Source organism: Lagopus muta, chromosome 8, assembly GCF_023343835.1.
Source record: "Lagopus muta isolate bLagMut1 chromosome 8, bLagMut1 primary, whole genome shotgun sequence".
Taxonomy (NCBI): Eukaryota; Metazoa; Chordata; class Aves; order Galliformes; family Phasianidae; genus Lagopus; species Lagopus muta.
In genome coordinates, this window is record NC_064440.1 from 24913482 (window position 1) to 24931409 (window position 17928).

A 17928-nucleotide genomic window follows, 5' to 3' on the forward strand; every position below is an offset into this window, starting at 1 on the left:
ATGGTTGGACACTCTGTGAGTGTCAGTTTGTCCCCACACTGCTCAGCATCAGAAGCAAATGCTAATTTTGCTTCTATTTTCCACAGGACCTCTAGGGCATGCTCCAATTCACAGTCTGACTGGTACTTTTTGTGGCCTGCTGAGTTGATAAATTCATACAAAATACTAATAGAAGGTTAACTGAACTACTCAAAACCTATGGCTTTTGTGGGACGCATGTGCAGGGGTTAAGAATAGGGCTGCCAATGTAAGGTTTTGTTGGCAGAGCTGCACTTCACTGTAGGGCAGAGCTCTCATGTAATGACAACATACAAAAGGGAGAAAAATCCCAGCACTTTAGCTCCTGATGAAAACCAAGAGCAACAGTGCTTGAAACCACAGCCCCAAGTTGTCTGTGACAGTTACTGGGGTATGTCCTTTCAGTAACTCATTTCAGTGGATGGGTTCATACACTGAAGCAGAGCAAAAAAGGCAACTGAAAAGGCAAAGAGGAGAAAAGCCATGAAGGGAACCACCAACACCATTCTCCCCCACCCATCTCCAAGAAAAAAAACTGAAAGAAACAACCAAATTACTCCTCCCATGGCTCCTAAGACTCCATAATCACAGCTCCGTGTTGATGCTTCCTTTCTAGCATTTCTTACAGTGAAGTGGGGAGGCAAAGTGGCAGTGAAAGCTGAAAAATGTGTAATAACAGGATTTGCTCACCTTGTAAAGCAAATAAGGAGGAAGTGAAGGTCTTGCACATGGTTTTCCTGTGTGTTGTCCTGGTCAAACATTAACCTGTTGCCTGTAGTTAATTCATCACAGAGATGTAGTCCAAAGGTGCCTGCAGGAAAAAGGATTGACATTCCTGGTGGACTTCTGGTCCTTCTGAGGAGTGGCAGGAGGGCAGTGAGGGAGGGGATGTGTCCTTCTCTTTGAAAGACAGGAGAGCACAGGACTGGGTGCAAATTTCTCTGGGGGCCCTCACACAGGGTACTTAGGTCTGCAAGTTCTACCACAACTCAACACCAAATCCACATCCCTGGAAAGTTGCTGAAGCTTCTAACTTGGCGCACTGGGAGAAGCAGCCACCAAGAATTGCAATTACACCTGCTCCTCCATCCATCAGATGGAGAACTGTCTAAGCAGGAAAGTGCTTACACCATAGGCAACATCCTGTTCTCCCAGCCTTTCAGTGGGCCCAACAGCAAGCTTGGAAGCACCTCTCTTACTTACGGTCTAAGGCTTTTTAACCTGGATTTTGCAGGAAGAGGTCCACATGGCAGCCATGTAGCGGAGAGCAGCCTCCCCGTGGCTCCAATGAGATACTTACCCAAAAGTACCCAACAACAACTCCCAATAAGTTTTCCTGGAAGATGCTGGAGCTCAGCACCTTTAAAAATCTGGGCATTTGGGGCTTTCAAACACACTTAAGAGACTGAAATGTAAATTCAAACACACCAAACCTGATGCAGTCGTTGATAACATTTCCAGAGATCTTCTGCCTTACACCCAATAAAAATATCATAATTTACTTAGATTTTGAAGACTTTTACCAAGAACTAAGTATTTATAAGGAAACTAGCACTCTTGTCCTGCACACGGTGCAGTACCCAGCAGAAGGCAGATTAAAAAGGAGAGGAGTAATTTTTGTAGTGTTTATTGAGAGATGCCTTTATACAGAAGGGACTGATGCTCTGATGCTGTCACAAGTGAATCCAAATAAACCCTGCTCAAGTATCAACAAGCAATTCAACTCACCGAATTTAAATTACATTATTACACATCAATAATAAATTAAGACCATTGCCTAGTAGTTGCAGATAATTTAAACAAAATCCTTGTCAAAAGTAAAACAACAACAACATCCAAACAACAACAAAAAAACCCACAAAATAAACAAAAGACCAATGAAACACACACAACAATGTTGCCAATAAATTAACAGATGAAGTAGCACACACATATAATTGTTTTCAAAAAACTTACGGTGCTGCAGGTGAGCTGGAGCGCTGGTGGGAAGTAAGGCCAGGCCAAAGGAGCCAGTACCAAACCCTGAGCTCTGCCTATCATGCCTGGCTTCCCTTGGCCTCAAACTGCTTCAACTTGACTGGTGCTTATCTGGAAACTGCCTTTACCTCTTCAAATGTGCATTTTGCTCATTAATTCTTACTTTTGCTTGGCTCAAGTACAGAAGGGCCTGGTATAAGCCTACCTAGCATCAGAGGTATCAGTGCCACTCAAAATCAGTCTGAAAACACTTTAGTTGAAGCAAGATCAAGTGCATAAGCAAAACTGAAATAAATCCTTTCTCCACCAGTACAGTGCTATGCATTCAATGATTTACATTGGTTCAACACACATATTAGACAAAAATAAGTTACTGAGCCAATTACAGCTGTGTATGTGGATGAGACCTAACAGACGTTGGTCCTGGACAGTTAATAGCCTTCCAGGCCCAAAGTTCTCCAATGCTGCCCACAAGTGGCATTCTGAGCTGACTTAACGGCCACCTTAGTGTCCAGGACGAAACCTGCATATTAAGATATGACCCAAGCCAGTGTGCACACCAGGGTTTTCAAGTAAAGAAGGACTATGCACACTATCATCCAGGCTGTCTGCTCACTACACTATTAAAGTGCAGGGAAAACAGTGCCACTGCCAAATGGGGATCCTGCTACTTGGGGTCAAAAGTGGCCTTAAAAGATCCCAGTTAGTACAGACATGTGCCCAAGATGAACACACACAGGATGAGGTTAGCTGTAGACTTTAACAAATAATGCTCATATTTAAGCAGGTTAACTCTCTCCCTAAGGTAATGCTGACAAAAAAACCCAGAGGCTTAGCTTTCACGAAAGACGACTGAATTAAAACTAAAGTTTGAGTAAATGCCCTCACTGCCACAAACCCAGCTTTACCATGTGGAACCCTCTCATCACATGGCACAGGCCAGCCAGCGGTTCCGGGAGGAGCAAAGCTGCATGTTACCCGATCCTGCCTTAATGCCATTATTATATATCCACAGCACTGATGTTCTCACATTAGCACAACCTCATTTGTGAATGAAAAAAAGCCCAGCTAATCTCCAAAATGAAGGTAATAAAAACAGTGTCCTCTCCCCCGCCCCCCAATGCTATCTTTTCTCACATTTCCCTCTCAAAGCACAGATAGTAAACAAATTTTATGCTAACCGCTCCTAGCAAGATGGAAATTGCCATGAGCAAGGGTTTAGAGCTCTAACACCAAACATGCTCCATCACGGCAGAGCATTCCTGACAAAATTCTTCATTGTTGGAAATTTAAGGCACCAGGTTAAGCAAAAGTGAGGCATTTCCATGCAGCTTGGTATCTTCAGAGCTGGTATATACAGCCTGCAGAGCATACTTCATGAGGACAGAACAAGCAAATTGATTTATTCAGCTGCCCCAGCAAAAGAGCATGTGCAGCCACAGGAGAGTTCCAGTTTAAGCCTACAAGTTAATCAAACAAGCAGATTCAATCAGGAAATCCAAAACAGGAAGATAGAAACTAATATACAGTACTGTAAGGCACTCCTACTGGGAAGGGAAAATTGGAAGGCAAATTATGAAGGAGAAAGCGATCGAACTTGACTAGCTCAAAAGCAAAGTCATCAGCTATGAAGCTGAAGCCTAGTCAGAGGCTCAGCACTGTGAGCCAAGGCAGGGACAGAGACAGAAAGAAGGAAAGGAAGAGGGGACTGGCTTGCAGCTGAGCAGCAGAAACAAGAGATAAGATTATGATGATTATTCAATTAATTTTCTTTTAGCGAGATCAACAGTCAGCTGCAGTACAGATCATGACCTTGGAAAGCCCAGCAAACTCAGTGGCTTCTGTTGCTATAGGGAAAAAGCAAAGTACAACTGTGCAGTTTCCCCATCAGCAGACAACCTCTGTTGTTTTGTGTTTTTTTTTATAGTCCTTCAGGACATGATCATAAATCCATTATAATGCACACAGTATCCTAGTATTATTTACTAAGAGGACACTTCATATGAGCAGCTCTAGAGGTACTCTGACGACTCACTTCTGACAGGGCATACTGTGCAGAATGCAAGATCCTCACCAAAAAGCATCTGCTCTTATCAGAAACCCTCACAACTGCCAGTTCCTAGGCCAAGACAGTGTCACACCATAAAACCATCATTTTTCATCAGCTAAAAGAGACAAAGATTTCTGGGGGATCCAAAATTCTGCAGATTGATAAAATCAAAAAAGCTGCAGTTTGCACTCTCTAGATATGTGTTTATCTACATTAAAAAGCTAGAAGTTTGGGTTAAGGAGAAAAATAGGGAGAATTGTGTAAGTTTATCTACAGTATTCTGCATTAAATAGTCTCAGACTAACTAAATCGAGATGATAATTTTCTAAATAGTTGTAAAGTCAGGCTACAGTCCCTTGCAGTGAAGCATTCTATCTCTACAGTGATTTATAAGCTCTGTACAACAAAGTTAGAGCAGTAACTGGACCTACAAATCAATTTATCCTCCTCCTTAAGTAAAGGGAGCACCTTCTTTGTGAAGGAGACTAACAGCACATTTTATTTTTGAATCACAGTGAAATGCTACTGTTCAAATTTATTTCTTGCTTGGGCAGGATGGGACTAGAAGCACATACACAAATTCCACCTCTGTCCACGTGTGTGGGGGACAGAAATGCATAATTTGGAAAGGCCCTAGGTACTTTTCCAGCTGGTGCCCACCTAGAAGTCTGCAGAGCGTAAACAAGGCTACAGAACAGGAAAACAGTACATTGGTGACCAGTGTGCACCACTACATTACATTAGCAGAGAAGTCATGCAAGATACAGTGTTATACAAAATCCAAACCACCTACAGAAGCATGGACAGTGCTTCCAGGAAGCAGGAAAACCATCCTTTTGAGGTCTTTCAAGAGTTAGCAACATGAACGGTAATTTCTATTTATTCTTTCACCCTACAGCCCTAAAAATTGAAAAAGGCTCATTCCTACTTCACCAACAATTCCTGAAGGCAGGACTGGGCCTTTATGCTCTTGAAAGGCAGAAACAGAAGACTACATACTACTCATCCATACGGAATAACTTCTTTTGGATAGGAGCTAGGCATCCCTGAGAGAAAAGCATCCGCTTTACAGACTGCTCTTATAGCTACAGGAAGAAGCTCTATTACTTTTTCAAGGTAGAAAAATGCATCCATTTCATTTACAATTACACTGGATTAAAAATAGTAATTTCCAATGTATATTGTACATTATCCATTCACGAAAAGCTTTGGGTGCTGCCAGCATATCAAAAAACATGCTTTTGCTCTGCTCCTTGTCCTTGGCAATGCAGAGGTTCCAGACTCACCACTAATTCCAGTGAATTTTCTGACAACAAAAGCTTTTTTCCCCTCTAAGTCTCAGATAACAAAGTAAAACTGTTCTGCAATAGCTGTACAAACTGAGAGCAACTCCAAAGCTGTCCATTGTTATTCCAGAATTTTACTAGAATATCCAGCCACTCTCATCACTGACACTTTAGACATCACGGCATCTATAAAAGTAATCAATACTTTGCAATGCCTAATCTTCAATTCCTTGATGCTGTAGGCTATTCCACAGTGCACACAAGAACACTTTTCTAAATCGGAACATGAACTGGTGCCATAAAGTATCTTAAGTTCTAAAGCATTATGACATGGAAAACATAACTTTCTTTTTTTTTCTTTAATGACCCATCATTATGTCTAGAGTTAAATCAAAATAGTACTTGCCAGATTCCGACAGTCTGAGTTACTGGCTTTGCCACAGGACGGGCTGTAGTGACACACATTGAAAAACGTGGGAGTGTACTGTTTATTCAGCCAGTACCACTGTAGTTCCTGTTTACATGACTAATTCCACAAGACTTGCTCAGTGTTTGCATATATGAACATGCAGGGAGTTCTTCACGTGGGAATGAACTTGGAAGGAACATTATATCCTTAAGGATGACAGCTGAAAATAACTCATTTCACATGAAGAACAGTGAGCTGCGTGAAACACAGATGTCCCTGTGTAAAGGAAGTATTAATTTTAGTGACAAAGGTGCATCATTCACCAAGTTTATTAAATATAGGAATCCCTATACTACTCTGCCAAGAACATGGAAAAACCCTCACTTCCTTCCAAAGAGTCCCAATGGGAGAAAGACTTCTGGAAAAGAAAGGCACTGGTTGTCTAGTGTATACAGATATAAACATGCTTCTATATATATATATAGCAGTTATGCTGAAATTTGAGAAAGCTCAGATTCAGCTACTTTCTTCAAGGGAGGCTGGAAAAAGCAACCACTTACACTCCAATACAAGGCAGTTTGTAGCTTTCTAGCCTCTAATGTAAGATGATGTACCCTGCTCTTCTATTTAAAATACTTAGCAATTAGTGAGCTGCTTCAATGATCAATACTGCTTTCTACCTTGAATACAACAGCCTGCATATCATATAGGAAGCAAAGATCAGTATCCTGCATTTTAACAAACCTATGTGTGAGAAGAAAAATGCACATGCATGTGACTAGCTTTTTTCTTCTGAAACCATATTTGCTTTCTGCATATATATATGTGTGTGTATATATATATGAATGCATTAATATGTATGTAATACACATATTACTGCAGGGTCTGGAGAAAAAGTTAAGAATACGAGCTGGAATGAGGAAGATCTCTAAGTCCTCATTAAAGGTGAAATCACATGAACTGAACACTATCAGTGATGATACGCACCACTGCAATAAAATCCATCATGTACTTCTCTGTCATAATATATTTATCATTTTTAGTACTTCCCCGTGTTCCATGTGTATGAGGCAAACCCATACCTTGAGGAAGTTTGCTCTCTACTAGAGAAATCACTAGAGAAGTATAAACCCCCCTAAAGCTCCCAGAGAACTCAGGACACGCGTTGGACATGAACATAGCAAACTAATGTTTCACAAATTTGGAGGTATATTCTAGGTAACTTGGACAAGAATACTTTCCCAACTATTGATCTAGTAGGTTCAGGTCAGATGAACATGCAAAGTAAATTTCACCTCATAAAAACAAAACCAACGTGGACAGTTAAAAGTTCTCCAAACACAAGACTAGCAAGAGGTTGGAATGTCATGTTACTGCAGATGAGGATGTGACCCCACACAGATCAAGAATAAGCAGTGTAAAGCAGAATGGACTTCAGTAACACAGCTTGACAGATACATAGTTAGCATAAACAAAAAACAGCAGCAAGTACCCTGCTTATCTGCTTATGTAATATTCCACTGGGGTAGTTATAAATATGTAAACACAGCTAAAGAAATTATTCTGCATCTTATGCTAGCAAACATCCTGAATAAGGTTTGATGAGAGGTACTTTTGTTTCCTCTGCAAGGAGTGACATGTAAATGCACTGATCTTTTAAAAATAGCTCTCTGGAAACACAGGGAAATGGAACCATGTGTCCGTATCAAAAGGAACAGGTGGGCTTAAAATCATTCCTGCCCTATTCTGTGACACACTTTACCAGAACCTCTGCGAAGGCTAATAATAAATAATACACATAAATAAGTAGATGATTGGTCAATTCTAAATGAACAACATCAAAAATAATGCATTAATGGCAGCAAATACTTTCTGCCTTAAGGAAAGGTCTTCTCCAGAGGTGGAAAAGAAAAAGATAAGTGCTTAATTAGCTAGACATAAAGCATTTCAAGTAAACCATGTTTTGCATGAGAGCTAGCGGCTGAACTTCAATGCAAAATGCAGTTTAGCCACTGATAATCCAAAGCCGACAAGGCTTTACGGTTACTTTGGCAGCTGCTATTCATAGCTGAAGAAGATCAAATATTGTTTTGCAAAAAAGATTTCTGCCTAGCTAAGCTGAGAGATGGCTTGAGCTGGCAGCTGGGGAAGAGGCTCTCTTCAGGCTCGCCACTGCCTTGAGGAACTCATGTGTTCTGATATGACAACTCAAACATGTTGCAAGACTCTTCAAAATTTTCATCCATATTCAGTCGCCTCCAGAAGGACTTCTGCTTCTTCTGCAATTCTTTACGCACACACCTGGGACACGGTACAGCCTTCACTTTGCATTCAGAGTGGAAGACAGCACCACAGCTTTCACACCTGCAAACACAAATTAGCGTCAAAATTGAACGACAAAATAAGACCAGAGCATGCAACGGACTTCACATCGACTGTGGACAGTAGGCATTCCTTCAAATTCTGGTAGCTCAAAAGAGCACGCTACATTTCAAAAGTGCGCAGTATCTTGCTCACATCTCTGATGGTGTAAAGATACTCAGGAGCACTTGCATCCATATGTACTTGCTGAGAATCTGTTTCAGTGTTTCTCCTTCACCTTACAAGGATTAATATTTATCTCTTCTTATTAGTTAGCATTCAGGCTATCACAGGATATATATAATTTTTGATTTATGAATGAAAAGTTTGCTACTCTGGTCTGTAATGAAGAATAACATTATTCATTTCCAGTAAGATACACTTCAGAATTTGGAACAGTCAAGATGTTTTGTCAATGAAGTTCCAGGGGTCAGCTGTTCTTGAAGGAGAAAAATAGTCCACTTCAACAGCAGGAAAAGAAATCATTCCAAACAGTAAAAATAAAACGGGGAATGGCAGGAAGTATTTTCTGCTGTGTCCCACAGAAGAACCAGACTAGATGGTAATGGATGTAATGTCATAGTAGATCAAGCCTCGAATTCTACATGGCTGTGGAGCACTGAAATGTCTGGCAACCATGGAGCGAGCTAGAGCTAAGCAGATGGACATTTTCTCAGCTTTTTGATGCAAATAACTGTATAATGACAGTAAGTCACTGCATTGCTGCAGTTCCACAACCAAATGAAAATAAATAAATAAATAAATGGATGACAGCATCAGAATTACAAAGTCTTAGATTACTGTTGTGTAATCAAACAAAGGAAGCAACAGAACAGAACTAGAGCAGTTCTTGAATGTAAACGAGGCATGCTTCTTAGGCTGATGATTTCTATCTCGCAATGCCTCATTCTCCTTATCCACAGCTACCACAGTCTATACGAGAATCTTGGCATCCATTTTTATACTCTTACTGTTATTTTTTTCATATTTTTGGGTTGGTTTTTTTTGCTTGTTGAGGAAATTTTCTTATTGTTTGAAATAAAGTTAAAGTTAGCAACATTATGAAGAAAAAAAAGAAAATATGAAGCAGCAAGCCTCAAATGCTGAGAAGCCATAAGGCAAATAAAAGCCACTTTTAAAACAAATAGCAGTACTTGGCATGCAGTCTGGAAAGAGTTATGGAGAACTCCATAAGTTAACACAATCTGTTTTGTTAACTATGATAGCCACATCTGCATTTCACCTATAACTTTTAAGAAGTGGTTCTTGAGCTGGCTTTAGGACTTACTTATGGGTCCAAAGATAGACTAATAGTAACAGATGAGCTTTGAGATGGCTATACAGAGGTCTGAAGAGGCAGACTTCTAGATAGCACAAATTGACAGAATTCAACTAGCAAGATTAAAGAACTGAAGTACAATGCTAACTACTGTGCTCTGTTGTGCTAGAACTTGACATACTCTCATTAATGTGTCCAGCTCGTGAGTCTGAAACTGTTTTTGAAGCAAGAAAGTGGCTCACAGAGATATTTCTCTTTCTGAGCACACAAATGATAAAGTATGTTATGGCTCTGACTCAGTGAAGCACATAAACACATGCTTGTGACTAGCATCACAGTGATCTCCTTGCAATTACTGATTTGAGTAAAATTAAGCATGCACTTATGTGCTTTGCTGAACTGGGATCTCTACCAACAGACACTGTAATGGATGAAGGAAAGACATTGAGGACAGACGTGTCTTTAAAACTTTACATCATTCTGACCTGACACTAATGGTGATTTTATCAAGCTAATTTTCCCTTGTTAGTCAGCAATTTGCTGCACTCTGGAAGTTGCTAGAGAAAAATGATTGATGAGCAGTGTAATTTTGTGCTTTTGCACTGCCACTCCCTATGCTCATTCAGTATTTCTCCACAGCACTTGATGAGGTGACAAAAGTTATCAAAACTTGCTGCTAGAATGGTTGCCAGAAGGATTAAAGGAGTCAGCACACCTGCTCCTCCCAGTGAAAGGTCATCAACAGAGAAAACAATGATTTACGGCATTTAAATTAATATTAATTCGCGTTTCAGAAGTAAGCAGTGGAAAAAAGTAACAAACTTCTTTCATTCCTGCTCAAAACCAAAAGAGAAAAAAAGACTGCACTTTTACTAGGGATGGAACAACAGCCAAAGCTCTGACTGGGTGGGACCCCACACTGTGAGGCATTCAGCAGAGGCAGTGCAAACAGCCTGCCCTGCAACTCACAACCCACACCACTGCTTCACTGTGGAAGAGCCCTGGAAAAGCCTGAAGAACAGAGCTCTGAGGAGAAGTGCAAACTACCTCTTGCTCTGCAGAGGGACAAGGAGAGAGAACGTCTGAGTGAGTTCTCACTGTATACTTCTATCTTCTCACTGCTGAAGAAACTCAGTCACATGAGGCTAATATTGAACCTGCACTTGCATGGATGGCAGATTACTCTTTGCCCAAGCCATCTGTGCCTTTGCTTTTCACTGTAGCAAATCCAGTCAGTTTCAAATGATCCTGGTAATTTCAAATGGTCGACCATTCCCACTCACCCTGGGAGAAAATTTTCAGTGATAACAAAAAAACCCTTCCAAATTATATTCTATTTTAGAATATTACAAGCAGATTTCTTCTTCTTTAATCCTGAAGTCTAGTTTCATCACCATTGTAGCATCAAAAATGGAAGGGCCATTAGTGCTAAGAACAGTCTGTTGTTCCTGCTTCATCACGTATTCTGAAGTCTTTTCCTCGCCATGAAGAACTTGGACAGATAGACACTGCTCTTCAAATAATATATTTGCGTATCTAGCTGCACAAGCTTCTTTCTCCAGATGTTATGAAACAGAGGCAGTAAATCCTAGAAAAGCAGCAAGAGTCTCTCTCTCACTCAAATGATTTGATGTAACACGCAGGACTTGCAGGTTCAGATGGTTACACGCTGGCAGAGTATCTCTCCAAGTGCAGGAACCTGCACTCCATAAGGCTTATCAGGCACTAAAGTGCACATTAGTGCTGAGCTGCACTTAGGTGTTGATCCCATATTCTGTTCTGCATCACTATCTTTGGAGTTGCAGAGCTTGCACTTAAAGTCACTGGTAAACTCTGTCTCTGCTATTAGACTGACATTTTTCCCTTTGTGCACAGCTCCAAGTAAGCTCCTTTTTGATGACACTGTGCTTTTACACATGCGAAAACTCAAATACCAAGTGCAACAACTTAATTGCTCCATCAATTGCCTTTCTGCTGAAACTCCACCAGGAAGTTATGGGTACAATGATGGGGAAAGCAAAGAAAAGAATCCAGGAGCTGGATTAGCAGCAGCTTTACTTTGTGAAGGGAACAGCAGCACCTGTGTTAGGAAAAAAGGGTGTTCCACATGCACTTCTAAATTGATACTGCCTTTTGAAAACCGATCTCACAGAGCTATTTCTAAGCCTTTCCTCATATTCTTTTGTAGAGTTTTTGACAGAAAAAAAAACCAGCATGGGTGGAGTTCACAAACAAAACAAAAAAAAAGACAAGAATTGCCTTTGCTACTTTTTAAGAAGGTAGAGAACAGAATAAAAATTACAAAAAGCAGCTTTTTTTTTCAGGCTGGCAAACTGAATATCTGCACAAAAGTAAACACATAGATGCCTTTATGTGGCTAATACTTCCCTGATGAAGGATGAAGAAAAATGTCAATCTTCCTGCCTGTAACTGCCAGCCAGTTGTTACTTACTGAGACCACTACCAAAACTGTCCTCTGACTCCCTAAAACCACTCTACAACTAACTCTTCACATGTGAGTTTCACAGTTTTTCTTCGCTGCTGTTTTCAACCCTCAGTATGCCCAAATGCTCTTATTTTCCTGGAAAAAAAAATATAGATTTTGTGATTTACAAAAGGCTCATGTAATAGTTACTATGTATACTCATTTTTTCCTTAAACCTCATTGTTTTCATAGGTAGCTTATGGTTCAGGTACTACTGTATCTCAAAATCTCTGCATCTTTTGTGAAATTGCTATATGCCACAGTTAATATACGATGAGTCCACAGCCATTCAGGCTTTTCTTGTTTCCTTATGTAATAAACAATACTGCACATTAATAGTATCTTGCTATTTCTCAAACATTATCTGAAGAATTGGTGAACACTGACTGTTACTCACATACTGACTTTCAGCCTCTTCAGACAGCATCTGAAATTGTTTCCTCTCTATTTTGATGTTTTCTCTCTTTTCTCTTTTACTTGACCAATTCTATCAAGATGACAAAGGGTGTTTCATGTTTTAATGATATTTTACTTGTTTGAAAAGTGAAGTAATATAAGTGCAAAGAACACACTGAAAAGTGTGCTAAGAGAAGGGCCTCAGCTCTCCATAGCCAGACCAGCTAGACAGGCATTATAATGCTCTTCTTATTATCACTAGTTACAAAAGAAAAGCCTTCCTACATTAAAAGCACAAAAACACTCCTTATGTGCTGAAGAAATGCCCACATTATTATCTGAGCCTGGACATTTGAAACATAAGGATGTCAATTTTTGGTAAACTGTAAATTCTGGTAAATCCCTCACATTGCACAGGCTTATGCGTCAAATAATTCTAGATTCTGCTCTACCAATTGATCATACTTCTATTTATCCTCACATTGTGCCATTATTCAGGTCCTCACAGGTACGATCAGAGGGGGCACTCCCAAAGGAAGGGGTGCAACTCAAAAGAGGACTGCCTCAAAGAGCTTCCAACTTAAACAGCAAAATAAACTGGAGATGATCAATTCATGACCCACAGTATAATATGAAAGACAGTTTTGTCTTCTAGGAGTCTCACAGGTTGGGAGGATAACCATTGTGACTGTTGGGATGAAGCTGCTGGGACCAGCCAAGTTCATTAGGATCGCTTTAGTACCACAGCACATGGGCTGCACCAGTTCTGGCTTCCAAATACCAAGCTGGGAATCATGGCTATGCTGTTCAGTCCTGGAATGAACAAACAGTGGATGACAGATAGACCGCCATTCCTGTTTCACAAATATGAAACAATGATGAGGTGAACTGACTTGCTTAAGGTAAACCAGAAGCATTTACAAGAGAAGGGCAAAGAGCTCTCCCTTGTCTCCCTGCAGCACCATACTCACCTGCCATTCTTTCCCTTCTAGTTTTATACACTTATTTTTTTTCCACAGCAGACCCACTTCCTCTGTGCCAAGCCTTATACGCATTTACTCACATGAGTAATTTACTCACTTTGAGTATTAACTTTTAAGTAATTTCAGTAAGGATTTGATGCAGGATGGATCCCTTCATTGCCTAGATCTCTTCAGATTACTGTTTTAATTCCTTCTTGCAGGGTACAAACAAGAAAAAAAAAAAAGAGTTGTTCATTATACTTTCCTTAGATTATGTTATACTTTCACTAAGAACCATAAATATTAAGGCACCTTTAACTCCATTACTAAAAAGACAATTAGCAGAGCAAACCACAGCAGCTTAAAGAAGATTTGCCTAGGGATTCTAGCATGAATACCACCCCACATTATCCACATGTGCATGTCTGCAAGGTATTTCTGAATTGCTCAGCTAAGAGTATTGCAGGCATGCCCTTCAGAACTCTTAAGAGACTTTTAGCAGAACACAAGGAAAAAGAAAATGGACTAGACTGTGTTCACTTGCAACACAAAAAAAGCCTCAAAGGCAATCAATGCCTGACATACATGTGCAACAATATTATTACAGTTGCCTAGGAACCATGGCAACGAGCCTGCCTACGCAGGACGCTGATGTAGTAAATGAATGGAAGAAAGTTGGCAGTGATATGGCATTGATTTGTCCCTATAAGGATCTTGTTAGGATAATGCCTTTTATGACACACTTATAGCCTACCCAATCCCTGAAATATGAAATAATTACATCTGAAATTCAAATTCACTCTGAACAATTAATTCAGTGCTGAAAGAGCTAGCACAAATAGAAATGGCAATCCAAAGCATAATCATATTTTTCATTTCTATATACCTCCTTCTCAGGGGGTTACTCTCAGTATGCTAACATAGCTTAAAGATGCTCCTTGTTTATCAGGAACAGCTGGGTTCTGGGCTGGCTCAGAAGCACACAGAAAGATCATAAATAACTGCAGCCACCAACCATCAGCCCAGTTATATTCTGTGGGAGCTGATGCAGGTTACAGCTAGCAGTTAGCAAGGGGCTTATAGTGATTGCCAGCCTGCACTGATGGGGCTTACCAAGGAGAACACCCACAGTCTGGATCCCTGCAACAGCTGCACAGACCTCCCCAGCCACAGCCTGACATGGTGTCCATACTCAACACTGCTGCTGATCCAGTAATGCTACCCAGTGTCTCTGCATGAAAACTGCAAGACCAGCTTCAGTGCTCCCTTATAACTAGCATGGTCAGAGTGATCCCCACGTTGAAGCATCCCAAGCAGATGGGAGTGTGAATGAATGAGCTTCTTCCTCTCCCCCGATTAGGCTGCCCATGGTGCCCTAGGTGCTTTTCATCCATACCTACGTCTGTGTCCTTGTTCCTTCAGGCCAGCAACCTCTGCCAAGGTCAACTACATTCAGTGGAGATGGAGAGAGATATGAAAGCCTCATAAATGAGGGGAAAAGCAGGCAGCTCATAAGAGGGGACAGAAAACCACTAGTGTCTCACTGGCAGCACAGGAAGGCTCGGTGTCAATTCCTCTCTTACCAGACCCAGAACAATCAAAGAGAGAAGAGAAAATGCCCATCAGGCCTTAATTTTAAGTGCTCACAGAACAATTGGCTACAGGTGAGGGCTGAGCCAGAATAGTTTGATTTAACCACCTACTATTCTCCTCTGACAGTTGTGTACAAAGGCTGAGTTATAACACTGAAGCACACCAGTGGGGTCAAGCAGGAGCAAAGACATCCTACAGTACTCCTCTCTACAGAACTCTGTGCTCCAGACTAAGGAGGAACGTGCATCCCTAGCTCCCCCTCAGCTATGGCTGCAGGGATTTATGCTGCACTTATCTACATGTATTTCCATACTTCTGTCCAGATGGAGAATTAAGGACTGACTGTCCACCTCAGCCCTGCACTCTCAAGTTGTCCAAGTCCAAAGGTATCAAACCAAGTAATGTGGCCTATACACAGCAATCCTCAAGAAGTCTGCAAAGAGACAGTAAGGACAGTATGAATGCATTTTTAACATACTGTGATTACACTTTAGTCAGTGGAGATTATTCACTTTGGAAGGGAGAAAATTCCTACATAGGCACTGCCTGCAAGCCACCAAAAATGCAGAAATGTCATAGAGATTCAAGTATTTACATAGCTCAGACCTGTATACCTTTTGCCTCTGAGAGCTGCCACAGCATGACCCGAAACTCCTCTACCTGTCTTACTATTAATGCTCTGTATTCACCAAGTGCTGGTTGAAAACCTAAAAGCAGAGCCAGGTAACAACATCCCTTAACCATCACAGTTTGATTACATGACTCTTCATTACAAGTCTCATGTCTTGAAATCTTGTGATTAAGATAGGATTTTTGCTTTTATTAAGAAAAAGGCAAATGCACTTAAGATTTCATGGCTCTGCAGTAATGCTGAAGACACATCTATCTGGACCTTAGATGGAAAAAAAGGAACTTAAATTCTTAAAGTAATCTTAGAATTTCCAAGCACTTAAAAGCTGTAATGTTGACTTTCAGGGGTATTTGAAAAGTTGGTGTCTGATATACAAAGAACCTTGCTCGCAAGATGGCGAAGGTCTACCTCAAAAGGGAATTCTGCATGAGGAAGGAAGAGGAAATTAGAAGGTCCTGAACAGCAAGTGGGAAATCTAGAACAAGGAAGAAGGCACAGGACGGCAGTCATAAAGCAGAAACAGGAAGTGAGATGGCTGCCATGCCTAGATGGGGGAAAGTGCAGCAGGTAGCACTGCAGAGGCCTTCTTGCTTGAAATTAAGTGCCTGCTTTTATGCAGAACCTTCTAATTCACACTAATCTGACACAAGGCAGGAAAAACTGATCTGTAAAGCTAATCTAGATCCAAAGTACAATGCTCTATGAAAAAGCCTGTATATTCTTTCTTGTAATGCATTTTAGATAAAGTTACTGCAATGATCTGCTCAGACAAAAATCAGATTTGGTCCAGCAGATTTTAGCCCATTTTGTCAGATTCAACAGAAATTACATCATGCAGATAATTTAGCACCTGCTTTGATGCCTACATTTCTTTATGCTGAGCAGATCCCTTCAGGATACTTTGAATAAGCTTTTTACGCTATCAACATCCAGTGAACTTAGCTCTTTCACAAAACAAGTACTAAAACACTAGCACACCTCAAGGGAACTGGGTCTAGAGAAGGGCTGTCTAGCACAAAACACACCAAAGCAATAGGGAAAATGATGTACTTCAAATGATACCCTGCACTTCTGCCCAGGTATCTTCTGGAAATGCCCTGTGCTGTATATGTCAATCTCTTCACCTACTATCTACCTTTCTCACAAATGCTCAGAGCTGATTTTGTCCAGCAATACAGCATCTGCAACACAGTCAGCTGCAGCCTTGCAAAAACTGTGGCATGTGTATAAATGTAGGCACAGCCCCAGAGCCCTTAGTAGGACTTTTTGCTACATGTAAGTTAAGTACATTCATAGGTCTTAACAGGATGGTGGCCAAAGATTATAGAGGCATCCTGGTTCATATAGTTAAGCCTGTTCTGTGGCACATCTATTTTAAACTTGGGTCTTCTGGTTTGTATCTTTAAAGGGCTACATGTCTTAACTGATCTTCAGAACATATTAATTTCACAAAGCAAAAACAGTTTAGCCTTGATAAATGAATACAAACACAAAAGAACCACTCTCCTTCGTTCACGTGCATCCAGAGGCAGAACATAAAAGGCAAGGAATTGACTTGCCAGGCCTTAACCAAGTGAGTAGATTTGCCAGTGAAATACAATGCATTACCTATGAGGGTAGTCACTAGGACGGCAGCACCCAGGCAAGAGCATAACTTTATTAACTGAGTAGCACATAATAATCTTAACCATAATTACCCAATTATTTAATTAGACAGAAAATTATAATAATGAATAATTCCATTCTTATTCCAATGGTATTTTTCTCATTATTCTTTAAGATATAACACTTGTTAAAGAATGTTCTAGGTAAAACAAATGGGGCTACATATCATAAACAACTATAGCACTAAGCAGTTTTTTTTCCCCATTCTACCATTACTTTTTATTTTAAGACACACTACATTAATGAAGAATGACCAATACTAGGAAAACTTGAGGGGTAGTACTCAACTGCTCTAATAAACATGTTTATAACCCGAAATATTTAAGCTCATTTCACAACATCTGTAAAAATAAAATTTGGAATACAATAGGAATAAATAAGTTTATTTGGAAAATTTTCGCCTGAGGCAAATTTAGTTGAAGACATGAAACAGGAGGTTGATGCTCAGATTGTTAAAGTTGCCAGAACTCCAGCAATCAACATCCAGAGATGTTGAGAGTTTACATTAGCTGGCTATTTGCTCCCTGAAATGCATAATTAACTCAGTAGGCTTTAAATATAGACTTTACGATGTAAAGGTCTTCAGAAAGAAGCATAATTTTTGAAATTTAGGAAGAATCTAGATGAATTCATATAAATACTTGAAAGAAAGACAAAGGAGGAAAGTGAAGACAGAGGAATCAGATTAGAAGAGGCATCCAAAAGGACGGGCCAATTTACAAAAAAAATAAATAGTTTAACTACTGAATCAAGGCTTTCATTAAGCTCTGTGCAGAATGGCCACCTCCCAAGAAAAGCCACAGAAAGGAAATATCA

General features: G+C 40.3%; 1 protein-coding gene across 1 annotated transcript in view; it reads right to left on the minus strand.

Moving 5' to 3' along the window:
* Nucleotides 1-840: 840 nt before the first annotated feature.
* The window catches only part of PLEKHM3 (pleckstrin homology domain containing M3), a 78158-nt gene continuing 61070 nt past the window's right edge, over nt 841-17928 (minus strand). The window contains exon 7 of the mRNA XM_048953179.1: nt 841-8104. Within this exon, the coding sequence (XP_048809136.1) occupies nt 7927-8104 (178 nt within the window). The 3' untranslated portion in view covers nt 841-7926. The remainder of the gene's footprint in view (nt 8105-17928) is intronic.